Source organism: Mizuhopecten yessoensis, unplaced genomic scaffold (assembly GCF_002113885.1).
Source record: "Mizuhopecten yessoensis strain PY_sf001 unplaced genomic scaffold, ASM211388v2 scaffold9501, whole genome shotgun sequence".
Lineage (NCBI taxonomy): Eukaryota > Metazoa > Mollusca > Bivalvia > Pectinida > Pectinidae > Mizuhopecten > Mizuhopecten yessoensis.
The window spans coordinates 97,720-117,930 of NW_018408079.1; the positions used below are offsets into that span (position 1 = coordinate 97,720).

Sequence of the window (20,211 nt, forward strand, 5' to 3'; positions counted from 1 at the left end):
CACGCTTCTCGATCGCAGCCACGGTTTCCTCAGTTGCTGACGACATGTCAAATAACGAGGTTGTTATAGAATCTACCGACTGTAGTCAGATTCACATACGATCAACAAATAAGATGGGCATGATTACAGGAGAACTTTTCCATCAGTTTTAAAGCAAGTTAAGTCAACTAGTTCTAGTGATAACAATCCTTCAACAGTTTTTAAGAGGAATCAAACTGGAAATCAGGTTAAGGGTAGTTTGCAATGTCGTTTATTTCAACGAAACTTACATAATTATAAACAGTAAGGTATTTTGTTCTATATATATGAAAATAACATGTTAATTTTCTCTCAATATCTAATTATATATAAAAAAAAACCATGATTTTCACGGTTGACTGCGACGTACAAGTTTTACCCCCTTGTAATAAACATTATCGTCGATTTCTAAATTATTAGATGATAAATTTACATTTTCGTAACTGTCACATTCAGAAAACAATGTTTGAAATTATTGTGTATTTTTATAAAAAAAAATATATAAGCGATCGCGTTAATGAGATATTAAAATATCTCTATATGCCTGGTACGGGGATTTGGGACGGGAGCAGGAGCGGCGTACAAGATTTACCTACCACATCTGTTATCTCCCTTAGTAGAAATCTTCGTTGTTGAAGATAACAAATACTGAAACCCTGCGGTTATCGTTCTGTTTTCAGTTTGTCTTTAGCCTATATGCAGCTATATGTCGACATAACCTCGAAATGTCGCTGATCTTAAAATTAGTGAGTGTCCTTTCTGTAACTGTATTCGTTCCGTCCGTATGTCAACGAGAACATGCTGGTAAGTATATTATACATTAAATTTGGAACTCGGTCTGCTTACAGCTGAGCTGGCTTACTGAAAGTCCGCTGGCTATTTTTACACATCACGAAATCATTTTCTTCAAATAATAAGATGATGTATTTTTAACAGATGTCTTGAAATTATATCTTACACATTGTTGAAGCAAATAAGTTGTTATATTAAATATATTCATGTGAGATATTACTACCTTGTACAGTGTCTGGAAGGCATTAACTGATATACAAGATAAAATCTGATTTATGAAATCTGATAAACTATGTAACATGCATCCTGTACGTACTGTGTATATAGACATCACGTTACAAATGCAAGCTGTGTCTTAATCGCTATCACTTCATCCTTGATATCGACTGACGACTAATGATGTATATTTTTCAGTCTAATAAATTCATGTTGTACAAGTACAGAAAATGAAACATATGTTATACACTATCACAGTTTGCATTATTCCATATGGATGTTACATATACATATGTACCAAACAGTCTGTCATTAAATGAGATGTAAATAAAATGTATATAAGTTGAGAGTCAACAAAATAATGCTATAGTATTGCTTGTATTATTTGCAATTCCCTGTTGAGATGCATGCATATTGTGTGCTACTGAATTCATATCTGCCTACTTTCTGTTAATGAAGACTACCCCACTCATAATGTCTTGGTCATATCGCTATGACCCCTGGAAAACTCAGGACAAGTTCTTTCCTTGAGGGGGAGTAAGTCACCCTGGTGAAATACTAGTCGCTTCGTTCCTAACCATGGTCACTCGCGATCGGCTAGGGAGAATTTCTCTATAGCTCATTAGCTATAGGTAGATCGTAAGACTAGTAAGCCAGAGGTCCAAATCAGTGTCAGACATTTACATAACAGAACAACGCTGAACAATGTTAAGGTCACTTGACTATACAACACAATACATACCATAGGTTAGTATAGGCTACATCATATAAATTATATATTACATTGTATATCTACAAAGTACACTGGGTTATATATCTACATTACTGGTATGCATTTCATTTTCAGCTCAATTGATGTATTCAGGGATTTATAAAGGTACTTTTAAGGTCTGTGTAAAGGAACTGTTTCAAATTGAAAAAGTGTATAATTTTTCCAAACTTGCCCTTTTAAAATATTCCAATAGGAATATATATAAAAAAAAGTAATAAAGTAATTTACACAATTTTCTCACAATCAGTTTTTTGGAGTTGTTACAATGATCATTGTAATTTCACAAAATAGTTCTTTTGTTGATAGATTTCCCAACTTTGATCCCAGGGTCCGTTTCCGAGAATCCCCTGATAAACCCCTGATTATTTACAATAAAAACCAAAATGTTATAATGAACATAATTCATAATGTAACACATGCTTGACCAAAAAGAATACGACAGCTAGGACACGCAGGCTAGGCCTGACTATATATAATGGATGTACATGCACAAACAGTTTTTTGGTTGCTTCCCTCTTTTCTTCATTTAAAATTGGCAGAAATAAGAACCTGATCAAAGAAGATCTTTCCAATAATTTAGACCCATTATCATTGCTTTCATCTCAGATTATGGAAAATGCATGTTAAAGTGTTTTGATGTGCCACTACATCTATAAACTCATCTTTAGCTGAGGATTAGTTGGTAATCAAGTAATGAATCTGTCATCAATGATATAGAGCATGCTATCGAATTTGAAGTGTTTGATAAGCAACTGTTCATTTGATACTTAATCTTACAGTGATTTAATAGGAAACAATCAGTCTATCTGTCAATGCATCTCATATACTCTGTCATGTAGTAGTAGTGTGACATGTACATAATTATACAATTGCCGGATTTTGTTTGCGAGAACCTTTTGGGATAGTATTACATATTGAATAGGGATGGGTTGATCGAAAATTGGTCAGTTAGCTCTTTCCCATTTAGATTATCAATTACAAAATTCCATAATCGATATATTCAGTTCATATTTGAAATCGAAGTTTCAAATGTATACAATGTAATGTATGCATTGAAAGTAATTTGTTCTCATGTATTGTTTCTTTACAATGTGATTGACAACAAAAATTGCTTGAAATCCATTCATTGATAAAAAGAAAATAGATGGGTATTGAGCCTCAAAGAGGTTCTAACTGACTATTGATTATGATTTTAAACCGATTGCCTATCATTGATATTGAAATTGTGTCTTGTTCCACGATATAATACAATGTTTTTGCCTTCAGTTCACTGAGTGAGTGTCACTTTTCCAGGATGTATCTCATATATAACCTGTCACATAGGATTGCTGAATTTTGTTTATGAGTAAAAAATGATGTACCTCTTGTGTTGATGGATTGTCATCAGTCACATACGGAAATCGGGTCTTGTGCTCCCAATATGTACAGAGTTACAGCCCTTTGTTCACAGCACATCATTTTGTGTGCTGCATACATGGACAGGTATCATATAATACATGTATTCTATTACCTACCATTGCCATGTTTTAACTTTTTACACAAGTACTTCTTTGGAATGGCAGTGTATTGTACTGAATACAGAGTTATAGCCCTTTGTTCATTTTTGATGGCAAAAATTGATGATTTGTTTTTGTATTGATTTTCTTTTTGTGTTTGCAGGTGTCTATGTTACGCTCTATCCACCCATGAATGTGTCTTTTGGTTACATTGGTGACAAGATGGCCTATGTATATTGGTTTCCACCTCCAGTCTACATTCATGTAAATTTCACCAACACACTGGGGGACCCAAACGAACCTGCACCTGGTAAGACGGACACAGACAGTGGAACAGATATAGACACTGATACAGCGTTGAACAAACAAAAGGATGTGTCTTACACGTATAACAAGGACTCTGATAACAGCACAGACACTAGTGTTTCTAACGTCGTTGACACAAGTAACAATACCTTGTCAGCTAAGGTACATAACAGTTCTGTCGCAACTTTAGACTTGTCTAATGTAAACTCCAGCTCTAATCAGAGCGAAAACACAACGTCAGGGCCATCAGTAGCGTCTGTGACAACTGGCCCTGAACAGACCAACACTTCATCAGGCGATTATAAGGCGACCGAGCATCATCAAAACCTTACGATATGGACGCCATGGACTCCTAAATACATTAAGTATAATGACTCCCAGGAAAAACAACCCCTGGAGAAAACTGACATCGTCAGATTCCACGATGGACATCTACTTGGCTACATTGTGAAGTGGTGGCCAGACGAGACAAGTAAGTTTTTTTTAAACTGTAACAATATGATTGTTATAAACAGTGTTCCCGGAAACCCCCAAATGAGGGATATTCACCAGCTCCAGAACAGTTGCTTGTACCCCCAGTTTTCAACAAATGTCCTATGTAACTAAGAACCTAGGGGAATAGAATCGTGAAAATGCATCACACATACACTAAAATCTAAAATCCATTGGGAACACTGTATAAAACCTCATAATCTTAGGCAACACAGATTTCTTAATATTCCTCACTTTAGATCTAATTTATTTGGCAATAGTTTTTTTCCAGATGTCATGAGAATATGGAACTCTCTTGATTCTGAAACAATCTCAGCACCATCATTAAATATATTCAAATCCAAATTGATTTAGAAATAATGCCAGTGACTTAAATTATGACAAATTTGCTGACCATCTATCTCCTGATTCTTCTTGTTCATGTTGCCATCCAATTGAAAATTCTGAACGCTTGTTCTCCACTTGTCCAAATTACTCTAATTCCAGGAACATAATCCATGATTTCTATACCAGAGTTGGCTACTTAAATGTTCATCTTTTGACATCTGGAATTACTGACTTACCTTCTGAAATAAATATACTGATATTGTCTAATGTTGAAAAGTACATTATTGCATCTAAATGGTTAGGATGATGTAACTAAATGTTAAATATTATCAAACTATTATATATGTTTCGTTTGCATGTATATATAATTAAATGATTTATTTTCTGTATCTAACCTAACTCAATAATAACTGTTGATAGTTGCTAGTCAATTTAGATAAATTATATTATAATTATCGTATAGAGAATGAGTATTGACATGAGTGTGTATTGAGAGTGTAAGTTGTATGAATGTATGATTGAGTGTATGAGTGTAATACAATAATATAAATAGCTTATTGAAATATAATTACATATATAATGTCATATTTACACCATCTTGGAGAAGATTGATATACATGTACACTGTAGCTATAGGCCTAGCCTGTTATCTTATCCATTTATATAAAATTTGTTAAAACTAAAAAAAAAAGAAAAAAAAGATGATTTTGTATATTTCATATCTTTAAATATTGATACTATCACTATTTAGAACTGTATTACTATGTATACATGTAAGCTATATATGCTTCTAGATATGATCACATGCAGTATAAAATGGAATTGTAACATATGTATGCATGTACACGTATGTACAGAGTTTGTGGTGGGTCAATCACTATGTATACCAGAGGGGCACATAAAAGTGATCAGTGTTCTTATGATGTTATGACCTGTTATACATATGCATGTACATAACTGTAGCCTACAACCAGATGACCTGAAATGCCATTGCATATATTAACAAGTGCACTGTTATGTATACAGTAATCTTGCTACTGTGTCATGTCGGAGTATATACTGTACTTGTACGGTACCTGTATATACTGTGTGTTATATATAATGACTGTGCATGTATATATATACATACATGCCAAGTTGTCAACAATGAATTGAAGGTCATAGATGGTGAATATATGCAGGTCAAGGTCATTCATTCAGGTTATTTCAGTATGTAAAATCTTGAAATCCATTAAAATCAGCAGTATGGGATTTCAACTATTCTATTTTGTCTTGAAAACCCTATTTTGTCTTTCCTAAGGAATATTTCATTATTCAAAGCTTAAAAATGTTGATATTTACACCATTTCCAATTTTGGGATAAGCTTGTTACAAATGCAGGAGATTCAAAAATGTACTACAATCTGTCCAGGTCACGGAGGTCATCTGTCCAGGTCACGGAGGTCGCTTACTGGCTTACCTGCACAAAAATGCAGGTGTCTTTTTAGACATGTATGTAGGGGATATATGTAATTGCTTCTTAGTATTATCAATAACTTGAGAGTTTGGTGGGCGAGTAAAAATGTTAAATTATTCAGCCACATGAATGATATATACATGATACTTGTAGTAGAGACTTGCAGTGTATGTAGTGGGTAGATGCTTGGCATGCTTGACTGCACAAGGTTACATGCCAGTGATTTATTTTGCTCAGTTTTACTGCCGAATACAGGCTGTTTCCCCTAGCTATAAGTGCCTTATTTGCCCAAAATGACCAAAAACTGGGGAATATATTCCAAAATTCAATGCAAATGATGCTTCATTTTTCCCAATTCATAAAGGAATAGACTGTAGAAAAATTTAGGTAACATAAACATTGCATGTACTGATATATTGAATGTTTACAATGAGAATGTACATGTGTATTGATCATAATTTAGTAAATGTTATATAAAATGTTGAAAGCAGTTTCAGGGGTTAGAAATAATGACAGACTTGATACATGTAATTATAATTATACTATATATTCTATTTGACATACACTTGTTGGATATTTTCAGCGAATATTACTGAAAAGCAAGTGAATGGGTCAGTGACAGCTCTATACCTAGACGGACTAACCCCAAACACCATCTACAGGCTAAACGTGTCTGCTGTTTACATAGGGGACAAGATTCTCCAGTCAAATACGACTTCTTTTAAAACCAGTTATGATACCACCAAAAGTATGTACATATTTGCCTCTCTTATACAAAGTAATACTATGATGTGTGCATATTTGTAGTGTTCATAAATGATAACAAGGGATACCCTAGATTAAAAAAATCTGTTTTCAATGAAAAAACAGTCTGACTGTGATAAAATGTAAAAGTCCTTTAACGATTTTGATGTTTTCCTAATGTTGATGAATTAATGCAGTTTGATGAAACTACATATATGAAATGGAAATTTTAGGTAAATTTTCATCTACATGTAACACGAAATATTTCATAGATTATAATTCATTTGACTAACTAATGTCTTTTTTCAGCTTGTGAATGCGATAAGTATGGAACATTATCTGGCAACAGTATGTGTAACTTCACGTCGAAGGTGTGGTGCCCGTGTCGCTCTGGTTTCGGAGGACTTTTCTGTGAACAATGTGCCATAGGCTACTACAGGAATGCCCTGGGCCTACCATGTTGGAAATGTCCTTGTGATGAAGATGCATCGACAGGTTCCTGCCATTTCAGTAAGTCTCAAATTCATGAGGATTACAAACAAAGTTTGATTATCACAACGATACGAGAAAGGTATTTGCTGTAAAATAAATTGACCGTTATCGTGCACATGCCTTCATTTTCAATGAAACTAAGGGCTCCATTGTATTAGGAATGGTCAATATTCTTATTCTAATAGTTTTTTTTTGTAAAGGCAGCAACTTTTAAATGATGACAACACATGTTTTTCTGCATTTTTTTAAAGAAAATGCGCAATTCTTTTTGTATTTACATATAACAAACATTGTAAAAGTGGTAATTTTCATATAAAATTTACATTGAAATGTTTAATAAATATGTATTTGGATGTAAATATATTTTGACGCTTATTTACGGAGTGTAAAAAAACGTGACCATTTTCACAACCAAAAAATTTGACCGTTACAGTTGACTAATGTGACGATCACATCAAGGTTAAATGAGTGAATTAAAATTAACTAAAAATTTGTCCAGATGGTATTTTCCTGTTAAAAATATCTTGAGGAGGTAGAAAAAATATCTGTTCCACGGGGACCACCTACATGTAGCTAGCCACAGAAGTTCTAATTGTGACTTTATAGTTGAATTTACAGTCCTGACAATCAATTTCTGAAAATCAATTGTATACAGTAGTACAACCTCGTTATAATGCACCTCGTCTCATTTGCCACCTCGTTTTCCGACAGCATATTTCAATGTCCTTTTTTGCCTTTTCTTAAGAATTGTTTATACATTTCCCTCAATTTATTGCCAAACCCCTTTATAACGCCAAAATTTCTCTGGACACATCGTGGCAGTATGACAAGGTTTTACTGTATACTATTTGACCTTTAACCTTGAAATGGATCACAGTAAGCCAATAAGTAAGGATATATGCATATGCTTCATTTTGTTCACAGGGGAGGAGTTTCTCTACTGCGATAAATGCAAGAATGGATACTTTGGAAATCTGTGTCACAAGTGTGTGAAAGGTTTTTTCCGATATGGTTCGTCAGGACACTGTAAACCGTGTGCCTGCAGAGGAAACAGTGACAATTGTAACCCTTATACAGGTGGGACGATACGTATATATTATATTTGGATTTCATTAGAGTTTGTTTGATCATCTGCTTTCCATGCTTTGACTTTAAGGATCTCTGTATCACTGCCAAAATCAAAGTAAGATTGTAACCTGATTTCCTGATTCTCCATTTTCAAAATGGTGAATTGATATTTTGTGTTTTAACATGCCAAAAACGAAAGTGAAAACTTTTGATCCAAAGTTAGTTTTTGAGACAAATTTGTTTCAAAATTAGGTTAACGAAAGAAAAAACTGTTTCATGCTTTCATTTGAAACATATATAATTTACTTTTCATAAAAGAATTTCCCCCATGAAATCTTGTCTCGGTGCAGTATATGTTTAAAATATTTTCTGAATTAAGGGAAGGAGTCCATTAGGTTATTATAACCGTTTCATCCCTATTCAACTTTAGTAGACTCGACCATACATAGATCTGGATGTGTCCATTATGGTCTACAGTGGTGAAAGGGTTAAATGGACAAAATATCTGAATTGCATGTAGGTTGGTATTACATTTAAGATGTAGTTAATACATGGAATGAAGTCTAGTGTGACATACTACATTGACAATAGGCTGGTGTTATGTACTTTGGAGAATTTCAGCTACATTTTCCTGAATCTTTTGAAATATTTTCAGTTATCAATTTATAGTTAATCAGAAATAAATGTTATGAATGCATTTTATTGTATCTCATATGATTATTAACAATCTATTCCACAGATAGCTTGGAAGACAGAAAAAAAATCATTGATTAGTTATCCGTTGGAACAAGAAAAAACTGAAAAGGCTTAAGTTTGGTGCTGTTATCAGGATCACACATTGTATTGAAAATAATTTTTCTACTTCAAACTGAATCTTAATAAAACTATTTTATATTTGAAGTTATATTTTAAATCATAATTTCACTTTTTAATTTTATTTCAGGAGAATGCATTGACTGCAAATATAACACAACAGGTTTTTCATGTGACAAGTGCCAGAAAGACTATGAAGGGGATGCTCATATTTTCAAAAATTGCACTCACAAAGGTAAACATTTATTGTAGTGTAGGCTTAGTGTAGTCAATCGATAAACATACACTGGGATGAAGGGCATGCCAGAGTTATTGCCCTTTACATGTTTTAAGTATTTCCGTGTTGTTCTCATTTAATTTCTCTGAAACCTGATACAGTTAATCATAATTATCATGTTGACATGTATTTCTCTCATGCATACTGTACATTTGATTTTCTTCAAGGACACACCGATACTTGCCAACTCTCCCTATTTAGGAGGGAGAGTCCTGATTTTCGACCCTCATGTTTAGTATTTTCAACCAGTGAATTTGCTAAACTATTACTATTTTCTAAGATCTAATTATTTCATCTGAAAGAACAACTCATGGATTTTTTTTTAAAGTTGGCAAGGATCCACCCGATATGTAATGATGAGCAAGGGATATTTAATTAGACTTGGCTTTCAGATCTAGTTAATAAAAATGTCTCCCTGTCCTCCCTTTCATGGTATAGAGCTTACATACATGTATCGGGGTATCCTACCATACAGTCACCCTACCCTTGTGTATAACTTATCTATTATAGTGACTATCGGGGTATCCTACCAAACAGTCACCCTACCTACCCGTGTGTATAACTTGGCTATTACAAAGACCTACCATACAGTCACCCTACCCTTGTGTATAACTCGGCTATTACAAAGACTATCAGGGTATCCTACCAAACAATCACCCTACCCGTGTGTATAACTTGTCTATTACAAAGACTATCGGGGTATCCTACCAAACAGTCACCCTACCTACCCGTGTGTATAACTTGGCTATTACAAAGACTATCGGGGAATCCTACCATACAGTCACCCTACCCTTGTGTATAACTCGGCTATTACAAAGACTATCAGGGTATCCTACCAAACAGTCACCCTACCCTTGTGTATAACTTGTCTATTATAGTGACGATCGGGGTATCCTACCATACAGTCACCCTACCCGTGTGTATAACTTGGATATTACAAAGACTATCAGGGTATCTTACCATACAGTCACCCTACCCGTGTGTATAACTTGGCTATTACAAAGACCTACCATACAGTCACCCTACCCTTGTGTATAACTTATCTATTATAGTGACTATCGGGGTATCCTACCAAACAGTCACCCTACCCGTGTGGATAACTTGGCTATTACAAAGACTATCGGGGGATCCTACCATACAGTCACCCTACCCTTGTGTATAACTTATCTATTATAGTGACTATCGGGGTATCCTACCAAACAGTCACCCTACCTACCCGTGTGTATAACTTGGCTATTACAAAGACTATCAGGGTATCTTACCATACAGTCACCCTACCCGTGTGTATAACTTGGATATTACAAAGACTATCAGGGTATCTTACCATACAGTCACCCTACCCGTGTGTATAACTTGGATATTACAAAGACTATCAGGGTATCTTACCATACAGTCACCCTACCCGTGTGTATAACTTGGATATTACAAAGACTATCAGGGTATCTTACCATACAGTCACCCTACCCGTGTGTATAACTTGGCTATTACAAATACTATCGGGGTATCCTACCAAACAGTCACCCTACCTACCCGTGTGTATAACTTGGCTATTACAAAGACCTACCATACAGTCACCCTACCCTTGTGTATAACTTATCTATTATAGTGACTATCGGGGTATCCTACCAAACAGTCACCCTACCCTTGTGTATAACTTGGCTATTACAAAGACTACAAGGTATCCTACCAAACAGTCACCCTACCCGTGTGGATAACTTGGCTATTACAAAGACTATCGGGGGATCCTACCAAACAGTCACCCTACCCTTGTGTATAACTTGTCTATTACAAAGACTATCGGGGTATCCTACCAAACAGTCACCCTACCTACCCGTGTGTATAACTTGGCTATTACAAAGACTATCGGGGTATCCTACCATACAGTCACCCTACCCTTGTGTATAACTTGTCTATTATAGTGACTATCGGGGTATCCTACCAAACAGTCACCCTACCCGTGTGTATAACTTGTCTATTACAAAGACTATCGGGGTATCCTACCATACAGTCACCCTACCCGTGTGTATAACTTGGCTATTCCATAGACTATCAGGGTATCTTACCATACAGTCACCCTACCCGTGTTTATAACTTGGCTATTACAAAGACTATCAGGGAATCTTACCATACAGTCACCCTACCCGAGTGTATAACTTGGCTATTACAAAGACTATCAGGGGATCCTACCAAACAGTCACCCTACCCGTGTGTATAACTGGGCTATTACAAAGACTATCAGGGTATCCTACCAAACAGTCACCCTACCCGTGTGTATAACTGGGCTATTACAAAGACTATCAGGGTATCCTACCAAACAATCACCCTACCCTTGTGTATAACTTGGCTATTACAAAGACTATCGGAGTATCCTACCAAACAGTCACCCTACCCGTGTGTATAACTGGGCTATTACAAAGACTATCAGGGTATCCTACCATACAGTCACCCTACCCGCGTGTATAACTTGGCTATTACAAAGACTATCAGGGAATCTTACCATACAGTCACCCTACCCGAGTGTATAACTTGGCTATTACAAAGACTATCAGGGGATCCTACCATACAGTCACCCTACCCGTGTGTATAACTTGGATATTACAAAGACTATCAGGGTATCTTACCATACAGTCACCCTACCCTTGTGTATAACTTATCTATTATAGTGACTATCGGGGTATCCTACCAAACAGTCACCCTACCTACCCGTGTGTATAACTTGGCTATTACAAAGACTATCGGGGGATCCTACCAAACAGTCACCCTACCCTTGTGTATAACTTGGCTATTACAAAGACTATCGGGGGATCCTACCAAACAGTCACCCTACCCTTGTGTATAACTTGTCTATTATAGTGACTATCAGGGGATCCTACCAAACAGTCACCCTACCTGTGTGTATAACTTGGCTATTACAAAGACTATCAGGGGATCCTACCAAACAGTCACCCTACCTGTGTGTATAACTTGGCTATTAGAAAGACTATCAGGGTATCCTACCAAACAGTCACCCTACCTGTGTGTATAACTTGGCTATTAGAAAGACTATCAGGGTATCCTACCAAACAGTCACCCTACCCTTGTATATAACTTGGCTATTACAAAGACTATCAGGGTATCGTACCAAACAGTCACCCTACCCGTGTGTATAACTTGTCTATTACAAAGACTATCAGGGTATCCTACCAAACAATCACTCTACCCTTGTGTATAACTTGGCTATTACAAAGACTATCGGAGTATCCTACCAAACAGTCACCCTACCCGTGTGTATAACTTGTCTATTACAAAGACTATCGGGGTATCCTACCAAACAGTCACCCTACCTACCCGTGTGTATAACTTGGCTATTACAAAGACTATCAGGGCATCCTACCAAACAGTCACCCTACCCGTGTGTATAACTTGGGTATTACAAAGACTATCAGGGGATCCTACCATACAGTCACCCTACCCGTGTGTATAACTTGGCTATTCCATAGACTATCAGGGTATCTTACCATACAGTCACCCTACCCTTGTGTATAACTTGGCTATTACAAAGACTATCAGAGTATCCTACCATACAGTCACCCTACCCGTGTGTATAACTTGGCTATTATAAAGACTATCAGGGTATCTTACCATACAGTCACCCTACCCTTGTGTATAACTTGGCTATTACAAAGACTATCGGGGGATCCTACCAAACAGTCACCCTACCCTTGTGTATAACTTGGCTATTACAAAGACTATCAGGGTATCCTACCAAACAGTCCGTCTACCCGTTGTAGCTAGTGTTTCCTATACACTATAAAGCAAAATTTACAGTAAAATTATTTGAATTCCTAACTTCATTACATTAATGATCAAATGAGCAGTACAGGCCTTTTGGGACATTTGTGTATTAATGTGCTGTAGCAGGAATACAGATAAGGGTCATGTAGAGATGACGTGTCGATAATAACATCATCAAATACTCAAAGTCTGTAGATTTATTAACGGAGGACAATACTCATACATGTTTTTATAATAATCATACATTCATTTACAAATGTATGCTAAAATAGACAGCCTTCCTCTTAATTATTCTCTCTCACTCTAAGTTGCTAGTGTAGTAGGAGGTAGGCTCGTGATTAACTTATGGCATAATTACTGAAATAGATATATACATCAACCATACTGAATGGTTAGATGTACCACCTGAGTATAAACACTAGTTAAGGGGAGGCAATAATTAGTTTGTCGAACTTGTATTTGGCTTTAAGTTTTAATAAATGAATTTCATTATAAATGTAACCAATATTTCAGTATAATGATTCACAATGTATTTCTGACTGCCAATATACATATATATATAATATCTATGAAATCCCAAGCTGTCTTGTAGGAATTATGTACTGTGCAAGACTTTTGAGGTTGGCTTTGGCAGGCTTAATTAGCTAATCTGATCTAAAAGTTGATTTTTCGGGGCTTTTTGTTTATAGACTTTTGCAGCAGTACCTGCCATGATCTGACCAATCATCACTTGTACTTTGACAAACGATTTTAAGTAGTTGCTGTTCAATGTCCCTTTACCTGAAAAATAAACTAGGTATACAAATTTTGCAATTGTCCTTCAGAAAATGCACTCTATATATATTTATCGCACCTCGAACAAAAGTGTCCAAAAACCATTGGTTTAGAGCTGTCACGTGGTGACCCTCTAATCTTCTATAGAGGGTCAGTAGGATTCCATTATAGGGCAATATGGCCGCCCATTGCTCACCGCTTCAAATTCACAATTAACAAATGAGAAAATGTTAACGATCTGTGTGTGTCTTGTTCCAAGGACAAAAAAACTGTTACATGTTATGTTTTTTTTAATTTATTTTGTTTTCATTTATCAAAGTTGATTAAATTTGTTAAATATTCATATTGTTTTGTTATGCATTACATCATTTTCATTTTAAGCAAAAAGGGTCCTCGATGCGATAAATTCGTTATATAGTCAGTTACTGACCCTCTCCAGAACCATAGAGGGTCAGTAAGTTGTATAGGAGGCTCGGGCTCCGCCCTGGCCCCCTATAAATCTTACTGACCCTCTTTGGTTCTGTAGAGGGTCAGTAACTGACTATATAACTAATAATATATAGCAAGCTAAGATTTATAAACTTGTCTGAAATTTTAGTTTTGTGAATATTTCTGGAAGTATTCATTCACTCCTTTGCCCAGAATATAGTCCACACTCCTAACACTGAATACATGAATGATACACTCTTCTGTTCTCATAATTCAGTACACCATTCTTCCAACTCACTCTAAACATGTTCCTACATAATCTCACAATTATTTTAGATAGATTATTGATTTCCTTTATGTTCACAAAGTCTAAAGACCAATCAAATTACGATCACAATCTCTCCTCATGTCTATCACAAGTGGCCAAGTAATAAAAAAAAATAAAAAAATCTCACATCTATTACAATACTGAAAAGGTATGACCAGATTTATTAGCTAGGCTACTTGAGAGGTCCCTATGTTTATGTTCTGTATTTTTTGTTCTATAATAGCGGACCTGAAACCAAAACCTAAGACAAACACTGCCGTGATCGCATTAGTGTGCGTGTTAGTGGTCCTCGTTCTCTCGGCAATTGCAGGAATCATCATCTACAGGAAATGGAAGGAACATCCCGCAGCAAAACCCTTCTGGACTGTTGAACTTCAGGACGATCATGAAGGTGTCAATTTCAGTTCTGTTCCTGAAGATGATCTTCATAACACGCATGTTGAAGACATGAACTTCTACGAAAAACACGACAAGGCAAAGTCGAAACGAGGAGCAAAGAAGTATTCCCCACTTCGAGAAGATCTGTAGTTGTTAACTCATTCTGCTCAGTCAGAATAATGTGCCCAACTACTTGTGTCTGCCTCGCCATATTGTCAGCCTGTTAAATACACAGTCTAGTCAACCTATCAAAATATCAGATTAATTTTAGAAGCCTTCATTCTTATGATAATTAGAATTTTCATGTGTGAATGTAACTTTTTATTTGTTCAAAAGAAGATTTATGGTTTTACTGTTACTATATGAGTAATAATTAGAGGTTAAAATAATTTTATAACGTTATTGGAATTATCCATATTATACGGGGTAACAATTTGGTTAAGCTATTCAAATGCAGGAAGAGATTATCACTATAAAAAAAAAAAAAAATGGGTTTCAAAATAAAAAATGATATGGATTTCCGAATGTCATTGAATCTCATTGAAATAACATTTTGTAAGAAAAGTATTATTATAAAATGAAATACTCTAATAATAATTTGTTTAGAAAATCTTTCTTCAAATCATTTACAGGTGTCCAGTATGTATAAAGCTAGTTGTTAATTTTCTGTATTAGAAAGTTTGTTTTTTTTCTTTTCTTTTCTGTAATATATAAGAATGTTTACCCTGTGTTTTTCAAAGTAAGTTGTTTATTTTCAACATTACAAAGTGTTTCTTTTTAAATTTCTGTATGACTGGTCCATACACTTGGATTTGTTTGGGACCAAACTCTCACCTGGAATTCATGTAGTGGTAAGAATTGTTTGAGTTGGCTGAAATGAAGTTTGAATGAATTGAATTGTGATCATGTTTTTCCATGTAAAATAAGTGTCTTTTACTCATTGTTTTATACCTTTAGTATGATCGTTTGAATTTCTTAACATTGTGTAGCGTAATTATTGTAAATATTTGTGACTGATTGGTTAGTCATCTGAGAGTAGAAGAACAAATTTCAATTGTTGTCTGAGACTGGAAAAACTATTTTCGAATGAGATCTGAGACTGGAAGAACACTTTTCTCAATAATGTACAAAATAACTGTGAAAAACTATGTAATGGTTATTACTGTATGTACCCTTTATTCTGCCTGCCTGATTCCCATGTATCCCTCCTCATTCTGCCTGCCTGATTCACCATGTTTCCCTCCTCATTCTGCCTGCCTGATTCACCATGTTTCCCTCCTCATTCTGAATGCCTGATTCCCATATTTCCCTCCTCATTCTGCCTGCCTGATTCACCATGTTTCCCTCCTCATTCTGCCTGCCTGATTCACCATGTTTCCCTCCTCATTCTGCCTGCCTGATTCCCATGTTTCCCTCCTTATTCTGAATGCCTGATTCCCATGTTTCCCTCCTCATTCTCTGCCTGCCTGATTCCCATGTTTCCCTCCTCATTCTGAATGCCTGATTCCCATGTTTCCCTCCTCATTCTGTATGCCTGATTCCCATGTTATCCTCTTCATGCCTGCCTTGTTCCCATGTTTCTCTCTTGATTCTGATTGCCTTCTTCCCATGTTTCCCTCCTCATTCTGAATGCCTTATTCCCATGTTTCCCTCCTCATTCTGCCTGCCTGATTCCCATGTTACCCTCCTCATTCTGCCTGCCTGATTTCCATGTCTCCCTCCTTATTCTGAATGCCTGATTCCCATGTTTCCCCCCCCCCCTCATTTTGAATGCCTGATTCCAATGTTTTTCCTCATTCTGTATGCCTGATTACCATGTTACCCTCCTCATTCTGCCTGCCTGGTGTCCATGTTTCCCTCTTGATTCTGAATGCCTTATTCCCATGTTTCCCTCCTCATTCTGAATGCCTTATTCCCATGTTTCCCTCCTCATTCTGAATGCCTTATTCCCATGTTTCCCTCTCCACTATGAATTCCTGATTTCCATGTTTCCTTCCTCATTCTGAATGCCTGATTCCCATGTTTCCCTCTTCTCTTAGAATGCCTGGTTCACATGTTTCCCTCTGATTCTGAATGCTTGTTTCCTATGATGTTTCCCTCTTCATTTTGAATGCCTAGCGCCTGATTCCCATGTTTCCCTCTTCACTCTGAATGCCTGATTTCTATGATTCTCCCCTTATTATGATATGCTGATTACCACATATCTTTTTGAGCTACAATGTTTTAGGGACCTCAAATTTTCCATGTATGTCAATACATGTTTGCCTTTCCAACATTGCCAGACAGGACCATAATTTGGTACAGTGGGGAAATTCCATTTTCTTATCCAATCAGAATGGTGCATGTCTGTGAAACAGATCTGGTTGAGTGACATACAGTACTGTACCTGGTATCGTTTCAGCCATTGTAAAATAATAATAACTTGTAAATAAATTAGCCGTGAAGTCAATATGATTATTGATCCAAGGAAGATCATGTGCTCCTTTTGCACGGGGGAAATATCATCTACTATGTGTTGATAAAAAATTTATCATCTTGAAAGTTTTTAAGTCAAATTCTACCATGCTGAAACTGGCTTAGAACGTCATTACGTGGTTCTGGTACAATTCTAGTACTTTTATTATCATAACAATCAGAATGATGTACATGTTATTGAAATGTGCTATATTAGCAGTGCTTCTTGCAATGTCTGTTCGTCTATTTGCCATTTAAATAGGCCATGAAATTAACTGAGTGTGTTCAGTGATGCTATTGTGTAATCTTGTGCGTTTTTGAGCCGTGCAGCTAGCAGTATGATGTAAGATATTTTATTGTACATTGGTAGTTATTTAACTCACCCTCCCCTGAAAACACATTTGAACTCTTCCACCTTAAAGGTTGGAATAGTTCATTATGAAATTTCAGGGATGAATGAGTTAACTGGTGAGGGATTACTCAAGATAATGTTGACAACCAATATTCAATAATAAATTTTCTATTGATACTAATCCTGTTTTACTATTGTCAGATAATTTCCTCCAGTTTGAAGTTTTTCTAATAATGGTCACTGTAAGTTTGAGACGTTGTTTACATAACGCGTCCAGGTGTGTCACTAGATCCCAGCTAGGGCACACACAATTGATTCTTACCATCATTTACCTATGATTATTTTGTGACAGTGGCCAAAATAAAGAGATATCAAGCGAAATCAACAACGAAACATGATAATAACCAAAAATTAACGTGAAGTGACGTGATATAAGGTGAAATGTACTGTACTAAGAAATTCCATGTAAAACAATTTTACTAACAGAAAAATCAGCATTCTCTGTGAATTGAGTGATAATAATTTTCTAATTGAATCTTGTAAAACTTGTACTAAAAGTACTGATTAGTGTATTTCCTCACAAACACTTGTAATGTCCTACTTGCCTATATAACTTTCTTGCCCGATATGTATTTTTTTCTGTATTTGAACAATGCTGTGTTAACTTATTTACCTGTTACTCACTATGTTAGACAGAGAAATTGCAAACCAAGGGTAATCTCTCTGTTTATCAAGGTCAAGGTTTTGCCAAAAACCAAACAGTTAAAATATCTTAGCCCAAATTTCTCTGTCTTTACACAGGGGAGATTTGTTTCTTTGACTAGCCTGCCAGTGTTACAAATCTTCAGTGAACTGCGCTACTCGCCTTTTGCTTCAGTTATTTTAGCTTGACGTCATTTCATTGTTAGCTCACCTGGCCCACAGGGCCAAGTGAGCTTATGCCGTGGTGCGGCTGTAGGCCGGCTGGCCGGCGCCCAGCATCAATATTTTACTTTAAACAACTTCCTAGGATAATGATATTTGGCCAGTAGCATGCTGGGATGAAGGGCTACCAAGTTTGTTCAAATGAATGACTTTGACAAATATTCAAGGTCACAGGGGTCAAATATGTTTAAAACCTTGAAACAATTTTTAGCTCAACTGCCCAAAGGGCAAGTGAGCTTATGCCATGGTGCGGCGTCCGCCTGTTGTCCGTCGTCTGTCTTGCGTCGTCCGTCTGTCCGGTGTCAACTTTTTACTTTAAACAACTTCTTTTCAGTAACCAAAAGGCCTAGGTTGATGATATTGGGTCAGTAGCATGCTGGAATCAAGGGCTACCAAGTTTGTTCAAATGAATGACCTTCATACATTTTCAAGGTCACAGGGGTCAAATATGTTAACAACTTCTTCTGAAGAACAAAGAGGCCTAAGGTGATGATCTTCGGCCAGTGACATGCTGGGATGAAGGGCTACCAAGGTGTTCAAACAAATGACCTTCTCCCATTTTCAAGGTCACAGGGGTCAAATATGTTTAAAACCTTTAAAACAACTTCTAAATAACCAAACAGCCTTGGATGATGATATTTGACCAGGAGCATGCTGGGATGAAGAGCTACCAAGTTTGTCAAAACAAATGACCTTCATCCGTTTTCAAGGTCACATGGGTCAAATATGTTAAAAACCTTTCAACAACTTCTTCTGAATTACCAAGAGGCCAAGGGTTATTCATATTTTGCCAGTTAGATGCTGGGATAAAGGGCTACCAAATATGTTCAAATAAATGAACTTCGCTCATATTCAAGGTCACAGGGGTCAAATATGTTAAAATCTTTGAACGACTTCCTCTGAATAACAAAGAGGCCTAGGGTGATGATATGTGGCCAGTAACATGCTGGGATGAAGGGCTACAAAGTTTGTTCAAACAAATGATCTTCACACATTTTCAAGGTCACAGGGGTCAAATATGTTAAAAACCTTTAAAACAACTTCTCAATAACCAAACAGCCTTGGATGATGATATTTGACCAGGAGCATGCTGGTATGAAGAGCTGCCAAGTTTGTCAAAACAAATGACCTTCACCCATTTTCAAGGTCACAGGGTCAAATATGTTTAAAACCTTTAAACAACTTGTTCTGAATACCCAAGAGGGAAAGGATAATGGTATTTGGCCAGTAACTTGCTGGGATGAAGGGCTACCAAGTTTGTTCAACGAATGACCTTCATCTGTTTTCAAGGTCGCAGGGTTCAAATATGTTAAAAACCTTTCAACAACTTCTGCTCAATAACTAAAATGCCTGTGATGATGATATTTGGCCAGTTAAATGCTGGGTTAAAGTGCTACCAAGTTTGTTCAAACAAATGACCTTCGTCTATTTTCAAGGTCACAGGGGTCAAATATGTTTAACTCTTTTAAACATTTTTTTCTCAATAACCAAAAGGCCTAGGATGAGGATATTTGGCCAGTAGCATGCTA

The 20,211-nt window shown here is 36.3% G+C and overlaps 1 protein-coding gene across 1 annotated transcript; it reads left to right on the top strand.

Moving 5' to 3' along the window:
* Positions 1–648: 648 nt before the first annotated feature.
* On the top strand, positions 649–18,801 carry LOC110458218. Its single transcript, XM_021509831.1, has 7 exons — positions 649–822; positions 3,458–4,072; positions 6,459–6,623; positions 6,929–7,129; positions 8,036–8,188; positions 9,123–9,227; positions 14,798–18,801. Exons 1-7 carry the CDS (start codon positions 744–746, stop codon positions 15,100–15,102), a joined length of 1,623 nt encoding a protein of 540 aa, XP_021365506.1. The 5' UTR covers positions 649–743; the 3' UTR covers positions 15,103–18,801.
* The last annotated feature ends 1,410 nt before the right edge of the window (positions 18,802–20,211 follow it).